The 27,947-nt window shown below is 46.0% G+C and overlaps 1 protein-coding gene and 27 non-coding genes across 29 annotated transcripts in view; 9 read left to right on the top strand and 19 right to left on the bottom strand.

Annotated features, from left to right (window-relative positions):
- LOC119477578 (delta(14)-sterol reductase TM7SF2-like) overlaps positions 1-24,255 on the bottom strand; it is a 58,967-nt gene extending 34,712 nt beyond the window's left edge. The window contains exon 1 of one of the 2 annotated variants that reach the window (XM_037751721.1): positions 24,196-24,255. In XM_037751721.1, the coding sequence (XP_037607649.1) occupies positions 24,196-24,206 (11 nt within the window). In that variant the 5' untranslated portion in view covers positions 24,207-24,255. The remainder of the gene's footprint in view (positions 1-24,195) is intronic. The other variant, XM_037751719.1, reaches the window with a different exon arrangement.
- trnav-aac lies at positions 19-91 on the bottom strand. The gene has a single exon. It is a non-coding gene; the product is annotated as a tRNA-Val (tRNA).
- trnav-cac lies at positions 516-588 on the bottom strand. The gene has a single exon. It is a non-coding gene; the product is annotated as a tRNA-Val (tRNA).
- On the top strand, positions 1,167-1,238 carry trnad-guc. The gene has a single exon. It is a non-coding gene; the product is annotated as a tRNA-Asp (tRNA).
- On the bottom strand, positions 2,285-2,357 carry trnav-aac. Its single transcript has one exon. It is a non-coding gene; the product is annotated as a tRNA-Val (tRNA).
- On the bottom strand, positions 2,782-2,854 carry trnav-cac. The gene has a single exon. It is a non-coding gene; the product is annotated as a tRNA-Val (tRNA).
- Positions 3,433-3,504, top strand: trnad-guc. Its single transcript has one exon. It is a non-coding gene; the product is annotated as a tRNA-Asp (tRNA).
- Positions 4,564-4,636, bottom strand: trnav-aac. The gene has a single exon. It is a non-coding gene; the product is annotated as a tRNA-Val (tRNA).
- On the bottom strand, positions 5,059-5,131 carry trnav-cac. Its single transcript has one exon. It is a non-coding gene; the product is annotated as a tRNA-Val (tRNA).
- trnad-guc lies at positions 5,710-5,781 on the top strand. The gene has a single exon. It is a non-coding gene; the product is annotated as a tRNA-Asp (tRNA).
- Positions 6,828-6,900, bottom strand: trnav-aac. Its single transcript has one exon. It is a non-coding gene; the product is annotated as a tRNA-Val (tRNA).
- Positions 7,325-7,397, bottom strand: trnav-cac. Its single transcript has one exon. It is a non-coding gene; the product is annotated as a tRNA-Val (tRNA).
- On the top strand, positions 7,976-8,047 carry trnad-guc. The gene has a single exon. It is a non-coding gene; the product is annotated as a tRNA-Asp (tRNA).
- Positions 9,106-9,178, bottom strand: trnav-aac. Its single transcript has one exon. It is a non-coding gene; the product is annotated as a tRNA-Val (tRNA).
- On the bottom strand, positions 9,601-9,673 carry trnav-cac. Its single transcript has one exon. It is a non-coding gene; the product is annotated as a tRNA-Val (tRNA).
- Positions 10,253-10,324, top strand: trnad-guc. Its single transcript has one exon. It is a non-coding gene; the product is annotated as a tRNA-Asp (tRNA).
- Positions 11,374-11,446, bottom strand: trnav-aac. The gene has a single exon. It is a non-coding gene; the product is annotated as a tRNA-Val (tRNA).
- trnav-cac lies at positions 11,869-11,941 on the bottom strand. Its single transcript has one exon. It is a non-coding gene; the product is annotated as a tRNA-Val (tRNA).
- Positions 12,520-12,591, top strand: trnad-guc. Its single transcript has one exon. It is a non-coding gene; the product is annotated as a tRNA-Asp (tRNA).
- Positions 13,638-13,710, bottom strand: trnav-aac. Its single transcript has one exon. It is a non-coding gene; the product is annotated as a tRNA-Val (tRNA).
- On the bottom strand, positions 14,134-14,206 carry trnav-cac. Its single transcript has one exon. It is a non-coding gene; the product is annotated as a tRNA-Val (tRNA).
- Positions 14,784-14,855, top strand: trnad-guc. Its single transcript has one exon. It is a non-coding gene; the product is annotated as a tRNA-Asp (tRNA).
- On the bottom strand, positions 15,914-15,986 carry trnav-aac. The gene has a single exon. It is a non-coding gene; the product is annotated as a tRNA-Val (tRNA).
- On the bottom strand, positions 16,409-16,481 carry trnav-cac. The gene has a single exon. It is a non-coding gene; the product is annotated as a tRNA-Val (tRNA).
- trnad-guc lies at positions 17,060-17,131 on the top strand. The gene has a single exon. It is a non-coding gene; the product is annotated as a tRNA-Asp (tRNA).
- trnav-aac lies at positions 18,190-18,262 on the bottom strand. The gene has a single exon. It is a non-coding gene; the product is annotated as a tRNA-Val (tRNA).
- Positions 18,685-18,757, bottom strand: trnav-cac. The gene has a single exon. It is a non-coding gene; the product is annotated as a tRNA-Val (tRNA).
- On the top strand, positions 19,336-19,407 carry trnad-guc. The gene has a single exon. It is a non-coding gene; the product is annotated as a tRNA-Asp (tRNA).
- Positions 24,256-27,947: the final 3,692 nt, after the last annotated feature.

Here is a 27,947-nt window from a genome sequence, read left to right as displayed (position 1 = left end):
AGTTTGAACAAAGGAACGTGTTTCTGCCCAGTTTCGAACTGGGGACCTTTCGCGTGTTAGGCGAACGTGATAACCGCTACACTACAGAAACTGATGAAAAGGCCCTTTTACGCCTCTGCGCGGCTTAATGCACCTGCATACTTCACTGCAAACATTTCAAATGCCAGACGTCAAGTTAGCTTTTGACTTGGAGAGATCGGATGATAAATTCGAAACTGGATTCAGTCAAAGCTGCTGTGTCATGGATTTGACTGACAGTAAATGCAGTAGGCACTCTCTGTGCATGCTCTGTGGGGGGAGAGAGGGAAGGGGGTTCTGCTCCTGTGTATTTGCTGCGGAGCAGAAGGTCATGGGTTCGACTCCCACCTGAGGCAAGGCTGGAGAAGAGCGTCAAAGGTCAGGGTAGGAAGAAGGCCAAACATGATTTCAAATAGTGTCACTTATTACCCGTTTTACCAGGAATTCAACTCAGCAGACTTGGACTGTGATAGAGAGTAAAAGTGAACAAATGATTGTGTTTCCGCCCAGTTTCGAACTGGGGACCTTTCGCGTGTGAGGCGAACGTGATAACCACTACACTACGGAAACCGATGAAAAGGCCCTTTTACGCATCTGGGCGCGTTAATGCACCTGCATACTTCACTGCAAACATTTCAAATGCCAGACGTCATGTTAGCTTTTGACTTGGCGATATCAGATGATAAATTCTAAACCGGATTCAGTCACAGCTGCTGTGTCATGGATTTGAGAGACAGTAAATGCAGTAGGCACGCTAACCATAAATGTCTATTTTATTAGAAACAGTCCTTCATCATGAATCTAGTCATTTGTTGAAAAGGGCTTATTGTAGCCTGGTTTCAGTCCTCCCATTATCAGCATGAAAACAACATTCACAAAAAAGAAAAAGATTTGAGCCACTGAGGTACAGAAACCCCCAAGTCAATGCTGAAAGGCATCACCTCCGAATTCAGCGTGACATGACATTGAGTGGTCTATTTACGTGGTTTCATCCACATTTCACATCTGCGATTTACCAGAGCCAACACAACCAAAATGTGTCGCTGTCCTTCAACTTCAATCATTCCCTGTATATCTCTGTATATTTCCCGTATACACTGGAACAGCGCCCCCTGCCCGTTGACGTGCCAAAAACAGGGAAGAAGCAGTCCTCGTTAGTATAGTGGACAGTATCTCCGCCTGTCACGCGGAAGACCGGGGTTCGATTCCCCGACGGGGAGTTTAGCATTTTCTACCAGCTGCTGATTATTCAACAAGAAAGACAAAAGTTGTAAAGCAGCAGCAGTTGTTACTTCACAGCAGAATGGAGAATTCCCAATTAGCAGCCACTCAGCACGCAATGTGATATTCCGACCATATGTTGGTTTCCGGGAGGCTACGGAGAAGGACTTTCTTTTGGCATCATGGAAGTTCTGGCAAACCGTTAGACGACTAAAGAAGGGAGAGCAGGTTTTGGCTCAGACTGTGTTCAGCAGGGGAGCAGAACTGCTGACCCTGACCGAGGATATTATCGAGCATTTTGTAGAGCTCCTGAGCCCGACCAACACATCCTCCGTGGAGGAGGCAGAGTTTGAGGACTTGGGGGAAGCGTCACCCATATCCCTGGCAGAGGTGTGTGAGGTAGTTAAGAAGCTCTTCAGCGGTAAGGTGCCAGGTGTGGATGAGATTCGCTCTGAGATGCTTAAGGCTTTGCACATTGTTTGGCTGTCTTGACCGACACGCCTCTTCAGTTTCGCATGGAGGTCCGGGACAGTGCCTGTGGGATGGCAGAACGGGGCCGTGATTCACATTTGTAAAAAGGGAGACCGGAGGGTGTGCTCCAATCATAAAGGTATCGCACTGCTCAGCCTCTCTGGGAAGGGTGCTGGAAAGGTGGCGCTAGCCAATTGTTGAACCTCAGATCAAGAAGGAGCAGAGCGGATTCCGTCCTGGTCATGGAACAGTGGACCACCTCTTTATCCTTGTATGGTTGAACAGAAACCCCCACGTCAATGCTGAAAGGTGCAAACTCTGAATTCAGCGTGGCATGACATTGAATAGTCTATTCACGCGGTTGTATCCAAATTTCACATCCGCGGTCGACCAGAGCAAACGCAACCAAAATGTCTCACTGTCCTTCAACTTCAATGATTCCCCGTGTATCTATATATTCCCTGAAGGAAGGAAGCCAAACACAATTTCAAATAGTGTTACTTATTACCCGGTGTACTGGGAATACAACTCAGCAGACTTGGACTGTGAAAGAGTAAGTTTGAACAAAGGAACGTGTTTCTGCCCAGTTTCGAACTGGGGACCTTTCGCGTGTTAGGCGAACGTGATAACCGCTACACTACAGAAACTGATGAAAAGGCCCTTTTACGCCTCTGCGCGGCTTAATGCACCTGCATACTTCACTGCAAACATTTCAAATGCCAGACGTCAAGTTAGCTTTTGACTTGGAGAGATCGGATGATAAATTCGAAACTGGATTCAGTCAAAGCTGCTGTGTCATGGATTTGACTGACAGTAAATGCAGTAGGCACTCTCTGTGCATGCTCTGTGGGGGGAGAGAGGGAAGGGGGTTCTGCTCCTGTGTATTTGCTGCGGAGCAGAAGGTCATGGGTTCGACTCCCACCTGAGGCAAGGCTGGAGAAGAGCGTCAAAGGTCAGGGTAGGAAGAAGGCCAAACATGATTTCAAATAGTGTCACTTATTACCCGTTTTACCAGGAATTCAACTCAGCAGACTTGGACTGTGATAGAGAGTAAAAGTGAACAAATGATTGTGTTTCCGCCCAGTTTCGAACTGGGGACCTTTCGCGTGTGAGGCGAACGTGATAACCACTACACTACGGAAACCGATGAAAAAGCCCTTTTACGCATCTGGGCGCGTTAATGCACCTGCATACTTCACTGCAAACATTTCAAATGCCAGACGTCATGTTAGCTTTTGACTTGGCGATATCAGATGATAAATTCTAAACCGGATTCAGTCACAGCTGCTGTGTCATGGATTTGAGAGACAGTAAATGCAGTAGGCACGCTAACCATAAATGTCTATTTTATTAGAAACAGTCCTTCATCATGAATCTAGTCATTTGTTGAAAAGGGCTTATTGTAGCCTGGTTTCAGTCCTCCCATTATCAGCATGAAAACAACATTCACAAAAAAGAAAAAGATTTGAGCCACTGAGGTACAGAAACCCCCAAGTCAATGCTGAAAGGCATCACCTCCGAATTCAGCGTGACATGACATTGAGTGGTCTATTTACGTGGTTTCATCCACATTTCACATCTGCGATTTACCAGAGCCAACACAACCAAAATGTGTCGCTGTCCTTCAACTTCAATCATTCCCTGTATATCTCTGTATATTTCCCGTATACACTGGAACAGCGCCCCCTGCCCGTTGACGTGCCAAAAACAGGGATGAAGCAGTCCTCGTTAGTATAGTGGACAGTATCTCCGCCTGTCACGCGGAAGACCGGGGTTCGATTCCCCGACGGGGAGTTTAGCAGTTTTCTACCAGCTGCTGATTATTCAACAAGAAAGACAAAAGTTGTAAAGCAGCAGCAGTTGTTACTTCACAGCAGAATGGAGAATTCCCAATTAGCAGCCACTCAGCACGCAATGTGATATTCCTACCATATGTTGGTTTCTGGGAGGCTACGGAGAAGGACTTTCTTTTGGCATCATGGAAGTTCTGGCAAACCGTTAGACGACTCAAGAAGGGAGAGCAGGTTTTGGCTCAGACTGTGTTCAGCAGGGGAGCAGAACTGCTGACCCTGACTGAGGATATTATCGAGCGGCGGAAAGAGCATTTTGAAGAGTTCCTGAGCCCGACCAACACATCCTCCGTGGAGGAGGCAGAGTTTGAGGACTTGGGGGAAGCGTCACCCATATCCCTGGCAGAGGTGTGTGAGGTAGTTAAGAAGCTCTTCAGCGGTAAGGTGCCAGGTGTGGATGAGATTCGCTCTGAGATGCTTAAGGCTTTGCACATTGTTTGGCTGTCTTGACCGACACGCCTCTTCAGTTTCGCATGGAGGTCCGGGACAGTGCCTGTGGGATGGCAGAACGGGGCCGTGATTCACATTTGTAAAAAGGGAGACCGGAGGGTGTGCTCCAATCATAAAGGTATCGCACTGCTCAGCCTCTCTGGGAAGGGTGCTGGAAAGGTGGCGCTAGCCAATTGTTGAACCTCAGATCAAGAAGGAGCAGAGCGGATTCCGTCCTGGTCATGGAACAGTGGACCACCTCTTTATCCTTGTATGGTTGAACAGAAACCCCCACGTCAATGCTGAAAGGTGTAAACTCTGAATTCAGCGTGGCATGACATTGAATAGTCTATTCACGCGGTTGTATCCAAATTTCACATCCGCGGTCGACCAGAGCAAACGCAACCAGAATGTCTCACTGTCCTTCAACTTCAATGATTCCCCGTGTATCTATATATTCCCTGAAGGAAGGAAGCCAAACACAATTTCAAATAGTGTTACTTATTACCCGGTGTACTGGGAATACAACTCGGCAGACTTGGACTGTGAAAGAGTAAGTTTGAACAAAGGAACGTGTTTCTGCCAAGTTTCGAACTGGGGACCTTTCGCGTGTTAGGCGAACGTGATAACCGCTACACTACAGAAACTGATGAAAAGGCCCTTTTGCGCCTCTGCGCGGCTTAATGCACCTGCATACTTCACTGCAAACATTTCAAATGCCAGACGTCAAGTTAGCTTTTGACTTGGAGAGATCGGATGATAAATTCGAAACTGGATTCAGTCAAAGCTGCTGTGTCATGGATTTGACTGACAGTAAATGCAGTAGGCACTCTCTGTGCATGCTCTGTGGGGGGAGAGAGGGAAGGGGGTTCTGCTCCTGTGTATTTGCTGCGGAGCAGAAGGTCATGGGTTCGACTCCCACCTGAGGCAAGGCTGGAGAAGAGCGTCAAAGGTAAGGGTAGGAAGAAGGCCAAACACGATTTCAAATAGTGTCACTTATTACCCGTTTTACCAGGAATTCAACTCAGCAGACTTGAACTGTGATAGAGTAAAGGTGAACAAATGATGGTGTTTCCGCCCAGTTTCGAACTGGGGACCTTTCGCGTGTGAGGCGAACGTGATAACCACTACACTACGGAAACCGATGAAAAGGCCCTTTTACGCATCTGGGCGCGTTAATGCACCTGCATACTTCACTGCAAACATTTCAAATGCCAGACGTCATGTTAGCTTTTGACTTGGCGATATCAGATGATAAATTCTAAACCGGATTCAGTCACAGCTGCTGTGTCATGGATTTGAGAGACAGTAAATGCAGTAGGCACGCTAACCATAAATGTCTATTTTATTAGAAACAGTCCTTCATCATGAATCTAGTCATTTGTTGAAAAGGGCTTATTGTAGCCTGGTTTCAGTCCTCCCATTATCAGCATGAAAACAACATTCACAAAAAAGAAAAAGATTTGAGCCACTGAGGTACAGAAACCCCCAAGTCAATGCTGAAAGGCATCACCTCCGAATTCAGCGTGACATGACATTGAGTGGTCTATTTACGTGGTTTCATCCACATTTCACATCTGCGATTTACCAGAGCCAACACAACCAAAATGTGTCGCTGTCCTTCAACTTCAATCATTCCCTGTATATCTCTGTATATTTCCCGTATACACTGGAACAGCGCCCCCTGCCCGTTGACGTGCCAAAAACAGGGAAGAAGCAGTCCTCGTTAGTATAGTGGACAGTATCTCCGCCTGTCACGCGGAAGACCGGGGTTCGATTCCCCGACGGGGAGTTTAGCATTTTCTACCAGCTGCTGATTATTCAACAAGAAAGACAAAAGTTGTAAAGCAGCAGCAGTTGTTACTTCACAGCAGAATGGAGAATTCCCAATTAGCAGCCACTCAGCACGCAATGTGATATTCCGACCATATGTTGGTTTCCGGGAGGCTACGGAGAAGGACTTTCTTTTGGCATCATGGAAGTTCTGGCAAACCGTTAGACGACTAAAGAAGGGAGAGCAGGTTTTGGCTCAGACTGTGTTCAGCAGGGGAGCAGAACTGCTGACCCTGACCGAGGATATTATCGAGCATTTTGTAGAGCTCCTGAGCCCGACCAACACATCCTCCGTGGAGGAGGCAGAGTTTGAGGACTTGGGGGAAGCGTCACCCATATCCCTGGCAGAGGTGTGTGAGGTAGTTAAGAAGCTCTTCAGCGGTAAGGTGCCAGGTGTGGATGAGATTCGCTCTGAGATGCTTAAGGCTTTGCACATTGTTTGGCTGTCTTGACCGACACGCCTCTTCAGTTTCGCATGGAGGTCCGGGACAGTGCCTGTGGGATGGCAGAACGGGGCCGTGATTCACATTTGTAAAAAGGGAGACCGGAGGGTGTGCTCCAATCATAAAGGTATCGCACTGCTCAGCCTCTCTGGGAAGGGTGCTGGAAAGGTGGCGCTAGCCAATTGTTGAACCTCAGATCAAGAAGGAGCAGAGCGGATTCCGTCCTGGTCATGGAACAGTGGACCACCTCTTTATCCTTGTATGGTTGAACAGAAACCCCCACGTCAATGCTGAAAGGTGCAAACTCTGAATTCAGCGTGGCATGACATTGAATAGTCTATTCACGCGGTTGTATCCAAATTTCACATCCGCGGTCGACCAGAGCAAACGCAACCAAAATGTCTCACTGTCCTTCAACTTCAATGATTCCCCGTGTATCTATATATTCCCTGAAGGAAGGAAGCCAAACACAATTTCAAATAGTGTTACTTATTACCCGGTGTACTGGGAATACAACTCAGCAGACTTGGACTGTGAAAGAGTAAGTTTGAACAAAGGAACGTGTTTCTGCCCAGTTTCGAACTGGGGACCTTTCGCGTGTTAGGCGAACGTGATAACCGCTACACTACAGAAACTGATGAAAAGGCCCTTTTACGCCTCTGCGCGGCTTAATGCACCTGCATACTTCACTGCAAACATTTCAAATGCCAGACGTCAAGTTAGCTTTTGACTTGGAGAGATCGGATGATAAATTCGAAACTGGATTCAGTCAAAGCTGCTGTGTCATGGATTTGACTGACAGTAAATGCAGTAGGCACTCTCTGTGCATGCTCTGTGGGGGGAGAGAGGGAAGGGGGTTCTGCTCCTGTGTATTTGCTGCGGAGCAGAAGGTCATGGGTTCGACTCCCACCTGAGGCAAGGCTGGAGAAGAGCGTCAAAGGTCAGGGTAGGAAGAAGGCCAAACATGATTTCAAATAGTGTCACTTATTACCCGTTTTACCAGGAATTCAACTCAGCAGACTTGGACTGTGATAGAGAGTAAAAGTGAACAAATGATTGTGTTTCCGCCCAGTTTCGAACTGGGGACCTTTCGCGTGTGAGGCGAACGTGATAACCACTACACTACGGAAACCGATGAAAAAGCCCTTTTACGCATCTGGGCGCGTTAATGCACCTGCATACTTCACTGCAAACATTTCAAATGCCAGACGTCATGTTAGCTTTTGACTTGGCGATATCAGATGATAAATTCTAAACCGGATTCAGTCACAGCTGCTGTGTCATGGATTTGAGAGACAGTAAATGCAGTAGGCACGCTAACCATAAATGTCTATTTTATTAGAAACAGTCCTTCATCATGAATCTAGTCATTTGTTGAAAAGGGCTTATTGTAGCCTGGTTTCAGTCCTCCCATTATCAGCATGAAAACAACATTCACAAAAAAGAAAAAGATTTGAGCCACTGAGGTACAGAAACCCCCAAGTCAATGCTGAAAGGCATCACCTCCGAATTCAGCGTGACATGACATTGAGTGGTCTATTTACGTGGTTTCATCCACATTTCACATCTGCGATTTACCAGAGCCAACACAACCAAAATGTGTCGCTGTCCTTCAACTTCAATCATTCCCTGTATATCTCTGTATATTTCCCGTATACACTGGAACAGCGCCCCCTGCCCGTTGACGTGCCAAAAACAGGGATGAAGCAGTCCTCGTTAGTATAGTGGACAGTATCTCCGCCTGTCACGCGGAAGACCGGGGTTCGATTCCCCGACGGGGAGTTTAGCATTTTCTACCAGCTGCTGATTATTCAACAAGAAAGACAAAAGTTGTAAAGCAGCAGCAGTTGTTACTTCACAGCAGAATGGAGAATTCCCAATTAGCAGCCACTCAGCACGCAATGTGATATTCCTACCATATGTTGGTTTCTGGGAGGCTACGGAGAAGGACTTTCTTTTGGCATCATGGAAGTTCTGGCAAACCGTTAGACGACTCAAGAAGGGAGAGCAGGTTTTGGCTCAGACTGTGTTCAGCAGGGGAGCAGAACTGCTGACCCTGACTGAGGATATTATCGAGCGGCGGAAAGAGCATTTTGAAGAGTTCCTGAGCCCGACCAACACATCCTCCGTGGAGGAGGCAGAGTTTGAGGACTTGGGGGAAGCGTCACCCATATCCCTGGCAGAGGTGTGTGAGGTAGTTAAGAAGCTCTTCAGCGGTAAGGTGCCAGGTGTGGATGAGATTCGCTCTGAGATGCTTAAGGCTTTGCACATTGTTTGGCTGTCTTGACCGACACGCCTCTTCAGTTTCGCATGGAGGTCCGGGACAGTGCCTGTGGGATGGCAGAACGGGGCCGTGATTCACATTTGTAAAAAGGGAGACCGGAGGGTGTGCTCCAATCATAAAGGTATCGCACTGCTCAGCCTCTCTGGGAAGGGTGCTGGAAAGGTGGCGCTAGCCAATTGTTGAACCTCAGATCAAGAAGGAGCAGAGCGGATTCCGTCCTGGTCATGGAACAGTGGACCACCTCTTTATCCTTGTATGGTTGAACAGAAACCCCCACGTCAATGCTGAAAGGTGTAAACTCTGAATTCAGCGTGGCATGACATTGAATAGTCTATTCACGCGGTTGTATCCAAATTTCACATCCGCGGTCGACCAGAGCAAACGCAACCAGAATGTCTCACTGTCCTTCAACTTCAATGATTCCCCGTGTATCTATATATTCCCTGAAGGAAGGAAGCCAAACACAATTTCAAATAGTGTTACTTATTACCCGGTGTACTGGGAATACAACTCGGCAGACTTGGACTGTGAAAGAGTAAGTTTGAACAAAGGAACGTGTTTCTGCCAAGTTTCGAACTGGGGACCTTTCGCGTGTTAGGCGAACGTGATAACCGCTACACTACAGAAACTGATGAAAAGGCCCTTTTGCGCCTCTGCGCGGCTTAATGCACCTGCATACTTCACTGCAAACATTTCAAATGCCAGACGTCAAGTTAGCTTTTGACTTGGAGAGATCGGATGATAAATTCGAAACTGGATTCAGTCAAAGCTGCTGTGTCATGGATTTGACTGACAGTAAATGCAGTAGGCACTCTCTGTGCATGCTCTGTGGGGGGAGAGAGGGAAGGGGGTTCTGCTCCTGTGTATTTGCTGCGGAGCAGAAGGTCATGGGTTCGACTCCCACCTGAGGCAAGGCTGGAGAAGAGCGTCAAAGGTAAGGGTAGGAAGAAGGCCAAACACGATTTCAAATAGTGTCACTTATTACCCGTTTTACCAGGAATTCAACTCAGCAGACTTGAACTGTGATAGAGTAAAGGTGAACAAATGATGGTGTTTCCGCCCAGTTTCGAACTGGGGACCTTTCGCGTGTGAGGCGAACGTGATAACCACTACACTACGGAAACCGATGAAAAGGCCTCTTTTACGCATCTGGGCGCGTTAATGCACCTGCATACTTCACTGCAAACATTTCAAATGCCAGACGTCATGTTAGCTTTTGACTTGGCGATATCAGATGATAAATTCTAAACCGGATTCAGTCACAGCTGCTGTGTCATGGATTTGAGAGACAGTAAATGCAGTAGGCACGCTAACCATAAATGTCTATTTTATTAGAAACAGTCCTTCATCATGAATCTAGTCATTTGTTGAAAAGGGCTTATTGTAGCCTGGTTTCAGTCCTCCCATTATCAGCATGAAAACAACATTCACAAAAAAGAAAAAGATTTGAGCCACTGAGGTACAGAAACCCCCAAGTCAATGCTGAAAGGCATCACCTCCGAATTCAGCGTGACATGACATTGAGTGGTCTATTTACGTGGTTTCATCCACATTTCACATCTGCGATTTACCAGAGCCAACACAACCAAAATGTGTCGCTGTCCTTCAACTTCAATCATTCCCTGTATATCTCTGTATATTTCCCGTATACACTGGAACAGCGCCCCCTGCCCGTTGACGTGCCAAAAACAGGGAAGAAGCAGTCCTCGTTAGTATAGTGGACAGTATCTCCGCCTGTCACGCGGAAGACCGGGGTTCGATTCCCCGACGGGGAGTTTAGCATTTTCTACCAGCTGCTGATTATTCAACAAGAAAGACAAAAGTTGTAAAGCAGCAGCAGTTGTTACTTCACAGCAGAATGGAGAATTCCCAATTAGCAGCCACTCAGCACGCAATGTGATATTCCGACCATATGTTGGTTTCCGGGAGGCTACGGAGAAGGACTTTCTTTTGGCATCATGGAAGTTCTGGCAAACCGTTAGACGACTAAAGAAGGGAGAGCAGGTTTTGGCTCAGACTGTGTTCAGCAGGGGAGCAGAACTGCTGACCCTGACCGAGGATATTATCGAGCATTTTGTAAGAGCTCCTGAGCCCGACCAACACATCCTCCGTGGAGGAGGCAGAGTTTGAGGACTTGGGGGAAGCGTCACCCATATCCCTGGCAGAGGTGTGTGAGGTAGTTAAGAAGCTCTTCAGCGGTAAGGTGCCAGGTGTGGATGAGATTCGCTCTGAGATGCTTAAGGCTTTGCACATTGTTTGGCTGTCTTGACCGACACGCCTCTTCAGTTTCGCATGGAGGTCCGGGACAGTGCCTGTGGGATGGCAGAACGGGGCCGTGATTCACATTTGTAAAAAGGGAGACCGGAGGGTGTGCTCCAATCATAAAGGTATCGCACTGCTCAGCCTCTCTGGGAAGGGTGCTGGAAAGGTGGCGCTAGCCAATTGTTGAACCTCAGATCAAGAAGGAGCAGAGCGGATTCCGTCCTGGTCATGGAACAGTGGACCACCTCTTTATCCTTGTATGGTTGAACAGAAACCCCCACGTCAATGCTGAAAGGTGTAAACTCTGAATTCAGCGTGGCATGACATTGAATAGTCTATTCACGCAGGTTGTATCCAAATTTCACATCCGCGGTCGACCAGAGCAAACGCAACCAGAATGTCTCACTGTCCTTCAACTTCAATGATTCCCCGTGTATCTATATATTCCCTGAAGGAAGGAAGCCAAACACAATTTCAAATAGTGTTACTTATTACCCGGTGTACTGGGAATACAACTCAGGCAGACTTGGACTGTGAAAGAGTAAGTTTGAACAAAGGAACGTGTTTCTGCCAAGTTTCGAACTGGGGACCTTTCGCGTGTTAGGCGAACGTGATAACCGCTACACTACAGAAACTGATGAAAAGGCCCTTTTGCGCCTCTGCGCGGCTTAATGCACCTGCATACTTCACTGCAAACATTTCAAATGCCAGACGTCAAGTTAGCTTTTGACTTGGAGAGATCGGATGATAAATTCGAAACTGGATTCAGTCAAAGCTGCTGTGTCATGGATTTGACTGACAGTAAATGCAGTAGGCACTCTCTGTGCATGCTCTGTGGGGGGAGAGAGGGAAGGGGGTTCTGCTCCTGTGTATTTGCTGCGGAGCAGAAGGTCATGGGTTCGACTCCCACCTGAGGCAAGGCTGGAGAAGAGCGTCAAAGGTAAGGGTAGGAAGAAGGCCAAACACGATTTCAAATAGTGTCACTTATTACCCGTTTTACCAGGAATTCAACTCAGCAGACTTGAACTGTGATAGAGTAAAGGTGAACAAATGATGGTGTTTCCGCCCAGTTTCGAACTGGGGACCTTTCGCGTGTGAGGCGAACGTGATAACCACTACACTACGGAAACCGATGAAAAGGCCCTTTTACGCATCTGGGCGCGTTAATGCACCTGCATACTTCACTGCAAACATTTCAAATGCCAGACGTCATGTTAGCTTTTGACTTGGCGATATCAGATGATAAATTCTAAACCGGATTCAGTCACAGCTGCTGTGTCATGGATTTGAGAGACAGTAAATGCAGTAGGCACGCTAACCATAAATGTCTATTTTATTAGAAACAGTCCTTCATCATGAATCTAGTCATTTGTTGAAAAGGGCTTATTGTAGCCTGGTTTCAGTCCTCCCATTATCAGCATGAAAACAACATTCACAAAAAAGAAAAAGATTTGAGCCACTGAGGTACAGAAACCCCCAAGTCAATGCTGAAAGGCATCACCTCCGAATTCAGCGTGACATGACATTGAGTGGTCTATTTACGTGGTTTCATCCACATTTCACATCTGCGATTTACCAGAGCCAACACAACCAAAATGTGTCGCTGTCCTTCAACTTCAATCATTCCCTGTATATCTCTGTATATTTCCCGTATACACTGGAACAGCGCCCCCTGCCCGTTGACGTGCCAAAAACAGGGAAGAAGCAGTCCTCGTTAGTATAGTGGACAGTATCTCCGCCTGTCACGCGGAAGACCGGGGTTCGATTCCCCGACGGGGAGTTTAGCATTTTCTACCAGCTGCTGATTATTCAACAAGAAAGACAAAAGTTGTAAAGCAGCAGCAGTTGTTACTTCACAGCAGAATGGAGAATTCCCAATTAGCAGCCACTCAGCACGCAATGTGATATTCCGACCATATGTTGGTTTCCGGGAGGCTACGGAGAAGGACTTTCTTTTGGCATCATGGAAGTTCTGGCAAACCGTTAGACGACTAAAGAAGGGAGAGCAGGTTTTGGCTCAGACTGTGTTCAGCAGGGGAGCAGAACTGCTGACCCTGACCGAGGATATTATCGAGCATTTTGTAGAGCTCCTGAGCCCGACCAACACATCCTCCGTGGAGGAGGCAGAGTTTGAGGACTTGGGGGAAGCGTCACCCATATCCCTGGCAGAGGTGTGTGAGGTAGTTAAGAAGCTCTTCAGCGGTAAGGTGCCAGGTGTGGATGAGATTCGCTCTGAGATGCTTAAGGCTTTGCACATTGTTTGGCTGTCTTGACCGACACGCCTCTTCAGTTTCGCATGGAGGTCCGGGACAGTGCCTGTGGGATGGCAGAACGGGGCCGTGATTCACATTTGTAAAAAGGGAGACCGGAGGGTGTGCTCCAATCATAAAGGTATCGCACTGCTCAGCCTCTCTGGGAAGGGTGCTGGAAAGGTGGCGCTAGCCAATTGTTGAACCTCAGATCAAGAAGGAGCAGAGCGGATTCCGTCCTGGTCATGGAACAGTGGACCACCTCTTTATCCTTGTATGGTTGAACAGAAACCCCCACGTCAATGCTGAAAGGTGCAAACTCTGAATTCAGCGTGGCATGACATTGAATAGTCTATTCACGCGGTTGTATCCAAATTTCACATCCGCGGTCGACCAGAGCAAACGCAACCAAAATGTCTCACTGTCCTTCAACTTCAATGATTCCCCGTGTATCTATATATTCCCTGAAGGAAGGAAGCCAAACACAATTTCAAATAGTGTTACTTATTACCCGGTGTACTGGGAATACAACTCAGCAGACTTGGACTGTGAAAGAGTAAGTTTGAACAAAGGAACGTGTTTCTGCCCAGTTTCGAACTGGGGACCTTTCGCGTGTTAGGCGAACGTGATAACCGCTACACTACAGAAACTGATGAAAAGGCCCTTTTACGCCTCTGCGCGGCTTAATGCACCTGCATACTTCACTGCAAACATTTCAAATGCCAGACGTCAAGTTAGCTTTTGACTTGGAGAGATCGGATGATAAATTCGAAACTGGATTCAGTCAAAGCTGCTGTGTCATGGATTTGACTGACAGTAAATGCAGTAGGCACTCTCTGTGCATGCTCTGTGGGGGGAGAGAGGGAAGGGGGTTCTGCTCCTGTGTATTTGCTGCGGAGCAGAAGGTCATGGGTTCGACTCCCACCTGAGGCAAGGCTGGAGAAGAGCGTCAAAGGTCAGGGTAGGAAGAAGGCCAAACATGATTTCAAATAGTGTCACTTATTACCCGTTTTACCAGGAATTCAACTCAGCAGACTTGGACTGTGATAGAGAGTAAAGTGAACAAATGATTGTGTTTCCGCCCAGTTTCGAACTGGGGACCTTTCGCGTGTGAGGCGAACGTGATAACCACTACACTACGGAAACCGATGAAAAGCCCTTTTACGCATCTGGGCGCGTTAATGCACCTGCATACTTCACTGCAAACATTTCAAATGCCAGACGTCATGTTAGCTTTTGACTTGGCGATATCAGATGATAAATTCTAAACCGGATTCAGTCACAGCTGCTGTGTCATGGATTTGAGAGACAGTAAATGCAGTAGGCACGCTAACCATAAATGTCTATTTTATTAGAAACAGTCCTTCATCATGAATCTAGTCATTTGTTGAAAAGGGCTTATTGTAGCCTGGTTTCAGTCCTCCCATTATCAGCATGAAAACAACATTCACAAAAAAGAAAAAGATTTGAGCCACTGAGGTACAGAAACCCCCAAGTCAATGCTGAAAGGCATCACCTCCGAATTCAGCGTGACATGACATTGAGTGGTCTATTTACGTGGTTTCATCCACATTTCACATCTGCGATTTACCAGAGCCAACACAACCAAAATGTGTCGCTGTCCTTCAACTTCAATCATTCCCTGTATATCTCTGTATATTTCCCGTATACACTGGAACAGCGCCCCCTGCCCGTTGACGTGCCAAAAACAGGGATGAAGCAGTCCTCGTTAGTATAGTGGACAGTATCTCCGCCTGTCACGCGGAAGACCGGGGTTCGATTCCCCGACGGGGAGTTTAGCATTTTCTACCAGCTGCTGATTATTCAACAAGAAAGACAAAAGTTGTAAAGCAGCAGCAGTTGTTACTTCACAGCAGAATGGAGAATTCCCAATTAGCAGCCACTCAGCACGCAATGTGATATTCCTACCATATGTTGGTTTCTGGGAGGCTACGGAGAAGGACTTTCTTTTGGCATCATGGAAGTTCTGGCAAACCGTTAGACGACTCAAGAAGGGAGAGCAGGTTTTGGCTCAGACTGTGTTCAGCAGGGGAGCAGAACTGCTGACCCTGACTGAGGATATTATCGAGCGGCGGAAAGAGCATTTTGAAGAGTTCCTGAGCCCGACCAACACATCCTCCGTGGAGGAGGCAGAGTTTGAGGACTTGGGGGAAGCGTCACCCATATCCCTGGCAGAGGTGTGTGAGGTAGTTAAGAAGCTCTTCAGCGGTAAGGTGCCAGGTGTGGATGAGATTCGCTCTGAGATGCTTAAGGCTTTGCACATTGTTTGGCTGTCTTGACCGACACGCCTCTTCAGTTTCGCATGGAGGTCCGGGACAGTGCCTGTGGGATGGCAGAACGGGGCCGTGATTCACATTTGTAAAAAGGGAGACCGGAGGGTGTGCTCCAATCATAAAGGTATCGCACTGCTCAGCCTCTCTGGGAAGGGTGCTGGAAAGGTGGCGCTAGCCAATTGTTGAACCTCAGATCAAGAAGGAGCAGAGCGGATTCCGTCCTGGTCATGGAACAGTGGACCACCTCTTTATCCTTGTATGGTTGAACAGAAACCCCCACGTCAATGCTGAAAGGTGTAAACTCTGAATTCAGCGTGGCATGACATTGAATAGTCTATTCACGCGGTTGTATCCAAATTTCACATCCGCGGTCGACCAGAGCAAACGCAACCAGAATGTCTCACTGTCCTTCAACTTCAATGATTCCCCGTGTATCTATATATTCCCTGAAGGAAGGAAGCCAAACACAATTTCAAATAGTGTTACTTATTACCCGGTGTACTGGGAATACAACTCGGCAGACTTGGACTGTGAAAGAGTAAGTTTGAACAAAGGAACGTGTTTCTGCCAAGTTTCGAACTGGGGACCTTTCGCGTGTTAGGCGAACGTGATAACCGCTACACTACAGAAACTGATGAAAAGGCCCTTTTGCGCCTCTGCGCGGCTTAATGCACCTGCATACTTCACTGCAAACATTTCAAATGCCAGACGTCAAGTTAGCTTTTGACTTGGAGAGATCGGATGATAAATTCGAAACTGGATTCAGTCAAAGCTGCTGTGTCATGGATTTGACTGACAGTAAATGCAGTAGGCACTCTCTGTGCATGCTCTGTGGGGGGAGAGAGGGAAGGGGGTTCTGCTCCTGTGTATTTGCTGCGGAGCAGAAGGTCATGGGTTCGACTCCCACCTGAGGCAAGGCTGGAGAAGAGCGTCAAAGGTAAGGGTAGGAAGAAGGCCAAACACGATTTCAAATAGTGTCACTTATTACCCGTTTTACCAGGAATTCAACTCAGCAGACTTGAACTGTGATAGAGTAAAGGTGAACAAATGATGGTGTTTCCGCCCAGTTTCGAACTGGGGACCTTTCGCGTGTGAGGCGAACGTGATAACCACTACACTACGGAAACCGATGAAAAGGCCCTTTTACGCATCTGGGCGCGTTAATGCACCTGCATACTTCACTGCAAACATTTCAAATGCCAGACGTCATGTTAGCTTTTGACTTGGCGATATCAGATGATAAATTCTAAACCGGATTCAGTCACAGCTGCTGTGTCATGGATTTGAGAGACAGTAAATGCAGTAGGCACGCTAACCATAAATGTCTATTTTATTAGAAACAGTCCTTCATCATGAATCTAGTCATTTGTTGAAAAGGGCTTATTGTAGCCTGGTTTCAGTCCTCCCATTATCAGCATGAAAACAACATTCACAAAAAAGAAAAAGATTTGAGCCACTGAGGTACAGAAACCCCCAAGTCAATGCTGAAAGGCATCACCTCCGAATTCAGCGTGACATGACATTGAGTGGTCTATTTACGTGGTTTCATCCACATTTCACATCTGCGATTTACCAGAGCCAACACAACCAAAATGTGTCGCTGTCCTTCAACTTCAATCATTCCCTGTATATCTCTGTATATTTCCCGTATACACTGGAACAGCGCCCCCTGCCCGTTGACGTGCCAAAAACAGGGAAGAAGCAGTCCTCGTTAGTATAGTGGACAGTATCTCCGCCTGTCACGCGGAAGACCGGGGTTCGATTCCCCGACGGGGAGTTTAGCATTTTCTACCAGCTGCTGATTATTCAACAAGAAAGACAAAAGTTGTAAAGCAGCAGCAGTTGTTACTTCACAGCAGAATGGAGAATTCCCAATTAGCAGCCACTCAGCACGCAATGTGATATTCCTACCATATGTTGGTTTCTGGGAGGCTACGGAGAAGGACTTTCTTTTGGCATCATGGAAGTTCTGGCAAACCGTTAGACGACTCAAGAAGGGAGAGCAGGTTTTGGCTCAGACTGTGTTCAGCAGGGGAGCAGAACTGCTGACCCTGACTGAGGATATTATCGAGCGGCGGAAAGAGCATTTTGAAGAGTTCCTGAGCCCGACCAACACATCCTCCGTGGAGGAGGCAGAGTTTGAGGACTTGGGGGAAGCGTCACCCATATCCCTGGCAGAGGTGTGTGAGGTAGTTAAGAAGCTCTTCAGCGGTAAGGTGCCAGGTGTGGATGAGATTCGCTCTGAGATGCTTAAGGCTTTGCACATTGTTTGGCTGTCTTGACCGACACGCCTCTTCAGTTTCGCATGGAGGTCCGGGACAGTGCCTGTGGGATGGCAGAACGGGGCCGTGATTCACATTTGTAAAAAGGGAGACCGGAGGGTGTGCTCCAATCATAAAGGTATCGCACTGCTCAGCCTCTCTGGGAAGGGTGCTGGAAAGGTGGCGCTAGCCAATTGTTGAACCTCAGATCAAGAAGGAGCAGAGCGGATTCCGTCCTGGTCATGGAACAGTGGACCACCTCTTTATCCTTGTATGGTTGAACAGAAACCCCCACGTCAATGCTGAAAGGTGTAAACTCTGAATTCAGCGTGGCATGACATTGAATAGTCTATTCACGCGGTTGTATCCAAATTTCACATCCGCGGTCGACCAGAGCAAACGCAACCAGAATGTCTCACTGTCCTTCAACTTCAATGATTCCCCGTGTATCTATAGATTCCCTGAAGGAAGGAAGCCAAACACAATTTCAAATAGTGTTACTTATTACCCGGTGTACTGGGAATACAACTCGGCAGACTTGGACTGTGAAAGAGTAAGTTTGAACAAAGGAACGTGTTTCTGCCAAGTTTCGAACTGGGGACCTTTCGCATGTTAGGCGAACGTGATAACCGCTACACTACAGAAACTGATGAAAAGGCCCTTTTGCGCCTCTGCGCGGCTTAATGCACCTGCATACTTCACTGCAAACATTTCAAATGCCAGACGTCAAGTTAGCTTTTGACTTGGAGAGATCGGATGATAAATTCGAAACTGGATTCAGTCAAAGCTGCTGTGTCATGGATTTGACTGACAGTAAATGCAGTAGGCACTCTCTGTGCATGCTCTGTGGGGGGAGAGAGGGAAGGGGGTTCTGCTCCTGTGTATTTGCTGCGGAGCAGAAGGTCATGGGTTCGACTCCCACCTGAGGCAAGGCTGGAGAAGAGCGTCAAAGGTAAGGGTAGGAAGAAGGCCAAACACGATTTCAAATAGTGTCACTTATTACCCGTTTTACCAGGAATTCAACTCAGCAGACTTGAACTGTGATAGAGTAAAGGTGAACAAATGATGGTGTTTCCGCCCAGTTTCGAACTGGGGACCTTTCGCGTGTGAGGCGAACGTGATAACCACTACACTACGGAAACCGATGAAAAGGCCCTTTTACGCATCTGGGCGCGTTAATGCACCTGCATACTTCACTGCAAACATTTCAAATGCCAGACGTCATGTTAGCTTTTGACTTGGCGATATCAGATGATAAATTCTAAACCGGATTCAGTCACAGCTGCTGTGTCATGGATTTGAGAGACAGTAAATGCAGTAGGCACGCTAACCATAAATGTCTATTTTATTAGAAACAGTCCTTCATCATGAATCTAGTCATTTGTTGAAAAGGGCTTATTGTAGCCTGGTTTCAGTCCTCCCATTATCAGCATGAAAACAACATTCACAAAAAAGAAAAAGATTTGAGCCACTGAGGTACAGAAACCCCCAAGTCAATGCTGAAAGGCATCACCTCCGAATTCAGCGTGACATGACATTGAGTGGTCTATTTACGTGGTTTCATCCACATTTCACATCTGCGATTTACCAGAGCCAACACAACCAAAATGTGTCGCTGTCCTTCAACTTCAATCATTCCCTGTATATCTCTGTATATTTCCCGTATACACTGGAACAGCGCCCCCTGCCCGTTGACGTGCCAAAAACAGGGAAGAAGCAGTCCTCGTTAGTATAGTGGACAGTATCTCCGCCTGTCACGCGGAAGACCGGGGTTCGATTCCCCGACGGGGAGTTTAGCATTTTCTACCAGCTGCTGATTATTCAACAAGAAAGACAAAAGTTGTAAAGCAGCAGCAGTTGTTACTTCACAGCAGGAATGGAGAATTCCCAATTAGCAGCCACTCAGCACGCAATGTGATATTCCGACCATATGTTGGTTTCCGGGAGGCTACGGAGAAGGACTTTCTTTTGGCATCATGGAAGTTCTGGCAAACCGTTAGACGACTAAAGAAGGGAGAGCAGGTTTTGGCTCAGACTGTGTTCAGCAGGGGAGCAGAACTGCTGACCCTGACTGAGGATATTATCGAGCATTTTGAAGAGCTCCTGAGCCCGACCAACACATCCTCCGTGGAGGAGGCAGAGTTTGAGGACTTGGGGGAAGCGTCACCCATATCCCTGGCAGAGGTGTGTGAGGTAGTTAAGAAGCTCTTCAGCGGTAAGGTGCCAGGTGTGGATGAGATTCGCTCTGAGATGCTTAAGGCTTTGCACATTGTTTGGCTATTTTATTAGCAACAGTCCTTCATCATGAATCTAGTCATTTGTTGAAAAGGGTTTATTGTAGCCTGGTTTCAGTCTTCCCATTATCAGCATGAAAACAACATTCACAAAAAAGAAGTCGGGCTCAGACGGCCCGGCTAAAGCTAGCGCACAATCCGCTGATCATGACGGAGAAAGTGAGTTGGAGGAAGGCAAGGAGGAAGATATTCCACTCATGGCTGATGATGGCACACAATAGCTCTGATTATAGTCATTTGAATGAGGACAGTGTGAAAGAGATTGAGATCGCCTGGAGTGTAGCTGCAAATGTACAACAGCACCGCTTGCTTACCAGCACTTTATACTTGAGGAGATGGAGAGAATACGCGACCAAATTAATGAAATGAGTAATGCTAAATTCTGATAGTTAAGGTACACAATCCTTGTTTTTTCTTTTTGTTTTAAATACTTTAAAAATCCCTAGAGCAGGCTAAGAAGCATTAATAGCAGCTAATAATGTGTGTCAATGTGTTTGGTCAGGTGTCTGTGTGTGTCTCAGGTGTCTGTGTGTGTCTGTCAGGTGTCTGTCTCCTAGAAATTATTAATATTAAAGAGGAAATGTTGTGCAGTGTTTCATTCACTCAAAGAAGTACTGTATCTGAACATAATCCAGGCAGCTATTACCTCCTCACCACACCAGGTACTATGAAAACAATATGCAAACATGATTTCTAGGAGACAGGGTTGCTGTGAGAGACACAAAAGGTGATGAAATCATATTAAATAGCAAAAGAAATAGCTTAACATATAGTAAAACTATAGGCTGTTAATTCATCTGATATCACGTGGTGAATAGGCAATGTTTCTGAATATAGGGCTGTATTAATATGGAAATTCATTCATCCATCCATTTTCTTTCCCTTATCCGGGGCCGGGTCGCGGGGGCAGCAGGCCAAGCAGGGAATTCCAGACGTCCCTCTCCCCAGCAACGATTTCCAGCTCTTCCTGGGGGACCGTAAAGCGTTCCCAGGCCAGACGAGATATATAAACTCTCCAGCGTGTTCTGGGTCTACCCCGAGGCCTCTTACCAGTTGGACGTGCCCAGAAAACCTCCAAAGGGAGGCGTCCAGGAGGCATCCTGATCAGATGCCCGAACCACCTAAGCTGGCCACTTTCAGCGCGAAGGAGCAGTGGCTCTACTCCAAGCTCCCTCCGGATGTCTGAGCTCCTCACCCTATCTCTAAGGCTGAGCCTAGCCACCCTACAGAGGGAGCTCATTTCGGCCGCTTGTGTCCGCGATCTCATTCTTTTGGTCACTACCCAAATGACCATAGGTGAGGAATGGAACGTAGATGGACTGGTAAATCAAGAGCTTCGCCTTCCGGCTCAGCTCCCTCTTCACCACAATGGTCCAGTACAGCGCCCGCTTTACTGCAGCCCATCTCCCGCTCCATTTTACCCTCACTCGTGAACAAGACCCCAAGATACCTAAACTCCCTTGCTTGGGGAAAAGACTCACTCCCCACCCGGCGGGAGCAATCCATCGGTTTCCGGCAGAGCACCATGGCCTCAGACTTGGAGGTACTGACTCTCATCCTGACCGCTTCACACTCGGCTGCAAACCGCCCCAGTGCGTGTTGCAGGTCACGATTCGATGGATCCACCAGAACCACATCAACTGCAAAGAACAGAGACGCAATTCTGAGGTCCCTGAACCGGACACTCTCCTCCCCCCGGCTGCTCCTTGAGATCCTGTCCAAGAAAACCACAAACAAGATTGGTGACAAGGGACAACCCTGGCGGAGGCCAACACCCATTGGAGACCTGCTTGACTTTGTGCCGAGTATACGGACGCAGCTCTCACTTTGGTCATACAAGGACCGGATGGCTCGTAACAGCGACCCCTGTACCCTATATTCCCGCAGTACCCCCCACAGGACTCCCGGGGGTACACGTTCGTAAGCCTTCTCCAAATCCACAATACACATGTAGACTGGATGGGCAAACTCCCATGACCCCTCCAACAGCCCCGCAAGGATAAAGACCTGGTCCACTGTTCCACAGCCAGGACAGAATTTGCATTGCTCTTCCTGAATCTGAGGTTCGACAATCGGTAGGAGTCTCCTTTCCAGCACCCTAGAATAAACGTTCCCGGGGAGGCTGAGCAGTGTGATACCCCGATAATTGGAGCACTCCCTTCGGTCAACCACCACCTTGGTCTGCCATTCCACAGGTACTGTCCCCGACTTCCACACGACACTGAAGAGGCGTGTCAGTCAAAACAGCCCAACAATGTCCAGAGCCTTCAGCATCTCGGGGCAAATCTCATCCACCCCTGGCGCCTTGCCACAGAGGAGCTTTTTGACTACCTCAGCGACCTCTGCCAAGGATATGGACAAGCCTTCCCCTGAGTCTTCAAACTCTGCCTCCCCTATGGAGGACGTGTTGGTCGGGTTCAGGAGTTCATCAAAGTGCTCCTTCCACCGCTCGACGATATCCCCAGTCCGGGTAAGCAGTTCTCCTCCCCCGCTGAACACAGCCTGAGTCAAGCCCTGCTTTCCCTTTCTGAGTCGTCTAACAGGTTTCCAGAACTTCCTTGAGGTCAAACGAAAGTCCTTCGCCATGGTCTTCCCGAACTCCTCCCACACCTTTTTGCCTCTGCAACTGCCGTAGCTGCAGACCTTCTGGCCAACCGGTACCTGTGAGCGGTTTCCAAGGAACCCGGGCCAACCAAGCCCGAAAGGCCTCCTTCTGCAGCTTGACGGCCTCCTTGACGGGTTCTTTGGTTGTCACCACGACAGGCCCCGACGACCCTCAGGCCACAACTACTGGCAGCCACATCCGCAACGGAGGCTTTGAACATAGCCCACTCAGATTCCATGTCCCCAACTTCCCCCGGGATGCGCGAGAAATTCTTCTGGAAGTGGGAGTTGAAGACCTCGCGGACAGGGGCCTCAGCCAGACGTTCCCAGTTCACTCTCACTACACATTTGGGTTTACTAGGTCTGTCCGGCAGCCCCCCCCTGCCATCTGATCCAACACACCACTAGGTGGTGATCAGTTGACAGCTCTGCTCCTCTATTCACCCGAGTGTCCAAGACATACGGCTGCAGATCTGACGAAACAACCACAAAGTCGATCATCAATCTAAGGCCTAGAGTGTTCTGGTACCAATGGCCCTATGCTCGAACATGGCGTTTGTTATGGACAATCCATGACTAGCACAGAAGTCCACAACAAAACACGACTCGGGTTCAGATCAGGCAGGCCGTTCCACCTAATCACCCCCCTCCAGGTTTCTCCATCGTTGCCCACGTGAGCTTTGAAGTCCCCCAGGAGAACTATAGAATCCCCAGGAGGCGCCCTTTCCAGGACGCCAGCCAGAGACTCCCAAGAAGGCCGCGTACTCTGAGCTGCTGTTTGGTGCATAAGGACACACAACAGTCAGAGATTTCCTCTCAGCGACTCGCAGCCGCAGAGAGGCGACCCTCTCGTTCTCCCTGGAGAACTCAAACACAGCGGTGCTCAGCCGGGGGCATTTGAGTATGCGTGGAAGTGAGCCTTACTATATCTAGTTTATATTGCTCACTGAGGTCTGTGAATCGCTCTTGGTCTGGCCCCTCCCCTGAGACCACTTTGCCTTGGGAGACCCTACCAGGAGCTAATGCCCCCGACAACACAGCTCCCAGGATCACTGGGGCAAACAAACCCCTCTACCACGATAAGGTGGCAATTCATTGGATATGGATATGGAAATGATCAGGCCTCATTCAACAATGATTCAACGTTGTGATCAGGCTTCATTCAACAATGATTCAACATGATTTAGCCAGCCTAAAATCTTTGAGATAACTTGATTTTTAATTTTATGCTTTTCCCTTATGTCATTTTGTAGATGAAAAACATCTGCTTCTCCTTGCTCAATGCTCTTGCTACTTACTCGAATGCAATACAGAGCTTTTCTTCAGGTGTCAAATAGCAGCATTGACCGTTTGCCATCAAGGCAAACTGAATAAAAGAGAAAAAAAACATGGATAAACGACTTTTAAATTTGTTACAATATTTAGCCAAGCCTACTCTTACAAGGGTAACACAATATTAGAGAAATCTTGCAAGCGAGGGTAGGCACAACGTTTTTGGCATCATTGGGCAAAAATTCCATAATCAGGGGTGGAGCGGTCATTTTAACGGAGTGGGTGAATGCCCCCCCCATCTCTTCTGTCTCCTGCTGAAAGCCTCTCTACCACTCACACGCTAAAATGTACTCATCGTTAACTATAACATAAGAACAAAAAGAAAAAAATTATTTAATTTGATTGCTCACCTGTGCAACATTAACGTTGTCCCCTCTCATTGAGGTTGATGACTGATATGATGGCTTATCCTAGACAAGCAGAAAAGAGCAAAAATAAGGATGAGTTGCTAGTACAGATTTTTTTAAATAGTTTTTAAGCTCAAGCAAACAGCTTTAAATTACATAAATTAAAACCTACATAGCAATAATGCAAGAACAAAATGAATGTACTAATATAAAATTGAATGACTGGTATCATGGATTGCAAAAGCAATTACAAAACAAAGACCTAGCAAGCCCATGTTACTATAACTCCACTTACATGACTACTTGACTTGAAAAAGGAGTCAATCGTCTTATGGCATTTCCTCTTGTGCAGTATCTTGTATAACAAAAAGAACAATGAAAATATTGAACAATATCAAACTCACTGGATGTCGCTAGCAAACTATCGCTTACACTAGCACATACTACCATACTACTATATCAAGTAGCCAACATTGGTCTGCTACTGCTATACAGCTAAATAAAGTCAGCTACAGTGGTGGAATGTAACTAATGTTATACTGTACTTAAGTCCAAATTCAAGGTATTTGTACTTTACTTAAGTATTTCCATTTAATGCAACTTTATTCTTTTACTCCACTCCACTACATCTCAGGGGCAAATATAGTACTTTCTGCTCCACTACATTTGTCTAACAGCTTTAGTCACTTTACAGATTACAGATTTTCATTCCCTTCCTGTCCAGTGAAAACCTTGTTGAGAGATTTCTCCTCCTTAAATTAAATAAACTATTTGAAACCCTCTCAGATCAGCAGGAAAATGCTGTGTAACAAAGCTGAAAAAAGGCTGTTTTTCTGACGAAAAGTTGACTTTTTAGAGATACGTGGTTCTTACAGGACAGCCATGCTACAAATATAATTTATGATCTTTGAGAATATGATGCATTGCTGTAGATTAAACTACCCAACAGTATATAAAATAGTTCAAATTAGCTTAGCTTAACATGTACAGCAGTAAAATGCAACATACACATTGATGCAGAAGTAATATTAATCCAGAAACATCATATATAATAGGAAAACACTGACAGGGAAAATGTTACTGCTGAATGAGTACTTTTTAAATTTTGGATACCTTAAGCCCATTTTACTGATAATACTTAGCCTACATACTCAAGTAAGGTTTGAATGCAGGACGTGAACTTGTAGTGGAGATGAGTATTTTCACATTGTGAGTTTAGTACTGTAGGCTATCTGAATCGTTTTTTCACCACTAGTCAGTTAACATTAAGCTTGCTAGCACAACAACAGCATATTTCACTTTATGTAATGTTAGCTGAGACATAACAGGTCATCTAACATTAAGCTAGCTAGCACAACAACAGTATATTTCACTTTATGTAATGTTAGCTGAGACATCACATAACAGGCCATCTAACATTAAAGGTCCATTATTATAAAAAAGTGAGATTTTCACGTTTTTTTTATTATAAAGCAGGCTTAAGTCCTATATAAATACTGTGAAAGTATCAAAACACTCAATCCACAGGGAAATACACACTGCCCGTATTCAGAAACTCTGCATTTGAAACAAGCTGTCAGGATTTCTGCCCATTTGTGATGTCACAAATATACAATATTTAGACCCTTGACACAATTTTAAAAGTAAACATTCTAAATGTGTCCCAGTTTATTACTGGTTGCAGTGTATGTGAATGTCATCAGCTGACAGGAAGTACACATGAGAGTACCAAGCTGTTGCTTAGCAACACAATTCTGTTGCAATTCTGTTGCAATTCTGTTGCAATTCTGTTGCAATTCCCTCAAAATGCGCTAAAATGGAGCGTTTCAGACAGAGGGTGAGTACAGGCATGTTCAGGGACACAGTATGAGGAAAATAATGTTTTTTTTTAATATTACAGCACGTAAACATGTTCTAGTAGAAACACAAAATACAAGTATGAACCTGAAAATGAGCACGATATGGGACCTTTAAGAAAGCTAGAACAACAACAGCATATTTCACTTTATGTAATGTTGACTGAGACATCACATCACAAGGCAAAGTTACTGAAGAAATGTCTACATCACTAAATACTTAACTACTACCACAGCATGAGTTTCTTTCTGCTGTCTTTACATTGTGATTGTATAGTGATAGATGCATAATGAAAATACATTTCAATACAAAGTTATAAATGACTGTTTACCAGTTTACAATTATATTGTAAAACATGAGCATAAAATGCATGAAATATCTCTCCACATTCCACACTTTGGCATTCACATACACTCATATCAATGCCAAATAATTAAATGTGATTTTAACAGTTCAGCTAACAGTGTGTTTCTTCATCCCAAACTCTAAAAGCCCATTCCTTTTTATTTTTCCTCAACAACAGCAGAGATTTACATGTTATTGTGTTCTGCTGCCACCTTCAGGAGTGTTACAAAAACACAGTGGGCACGTTCTGCTCAACAAACTTATTAAAGATAATTAATTATATGGCTTTTAGCCTAATAAAGTAGTGAATTTGAGCCAAAATGGCGACGCTACTTCACCTATTTTACATGCATATTGAACTAACATATCATACCTGTATAGTGGGACATACACACAACCAGACAGGTCAGGAATAATGTTAACATGGTCAGCACAGCTTGGTCCAACTTGGATGAAAGGACAGTCTAGACCAGGGGTCAGCAACCTTTACTATCGAAAGAGCCATTTTAGGCAAAAAAAATAAAAAATATCTGCCTGGAGCCACAAAACATTTGAACATTGTGATGAAGGAAACACAGTTTATAGTCTAAGTATATTGTATATAAGTCTAATGCAGTGAGGGCCAAAGTGCAAATGTACTACGAGGTATTAGGGCCACATTGAGGGGAAAAAAATCTGAGATTTACAGAATAAAGTCATAATATTACGAGAAAAAAAGTTGTAATATAACGAGAATAAATTCATAACTTTTATGAGAATAAAGTCGTAACTTTATGAGAAAAAAGTCGTAATATTACGAGAATAAAGTCGGAACTTTACGAGAAAAAAATAAAATAACACGTCAAATTACTTCTGCTATACTACTATATATATATACTACTATATATATATATATATATATATATATATATACTAATATTATGACTTTATTCTCGAAATCTCAGATTATTTTTTTTTCCTCAATGTGGCCCTAATACTCAATAATAACAATGATAAATAGAAATGAAAATGTAAGCAAAAAAAAGTTATTAATTTCCACTATTTGTATTATAAATCCACAGGGAGCCACTGGAGAGGAGCTGAAGAGCCTCATGAGGCTCCGGAGCTTCAGGTCTAGTCGCCTGTGCGTCACAAGTTAAGCTAGCGGGCACGTTTTCATTAGCATCATTAGCATAATTAGCATCGCCTCTCAACCGGTAATAATACATTTTCAGGAATGATAAGTGAACCAAATGTGTTGTAAGTGAGTTACAGCGTTGAATAATAGGATATTGTAGACTTTTCCACACTGTGTGACAACTTAAATTATATTATTAACAAGTAATAATAGAGGAGCTAGCACCGGACCAACTTACCTACAACAGGAGAGCTTCTGTCTGCTGCAGGTTACCCACAGTGCACCTGCAATTAATTATACAAAATAAAAGCCTTGGCTGTCTGCAATGCTAGATGCACTGTTTATAAAATAAAAGCTCTACGAAAAACAATGGTTGGTTGTCCCAAATTAAACATGAGTTTAACTATGTTACAAAAACATTTGGTTACACTTCATG

Source organism: Sebastes umbrosus, chromosome 18, assembly GCF_015220745.1.
Source record: "Sebastes umbrosus isolate fSebUmb1 chromosome 18, fSebUmb1.pri, whole genome shotgun sequence".
Lineage (NCBI taxonomy): Eukaryota > Metazoa > Chordata > Actinopteri > Perciformes > Sebastidae > Sebastes > Sebastes umbrosus.
The sequence above is the reverse complement of the archived record's forward strand: the minus strand, read 5'-3'. Positions and strand labels throughout refer to the sequence as shown.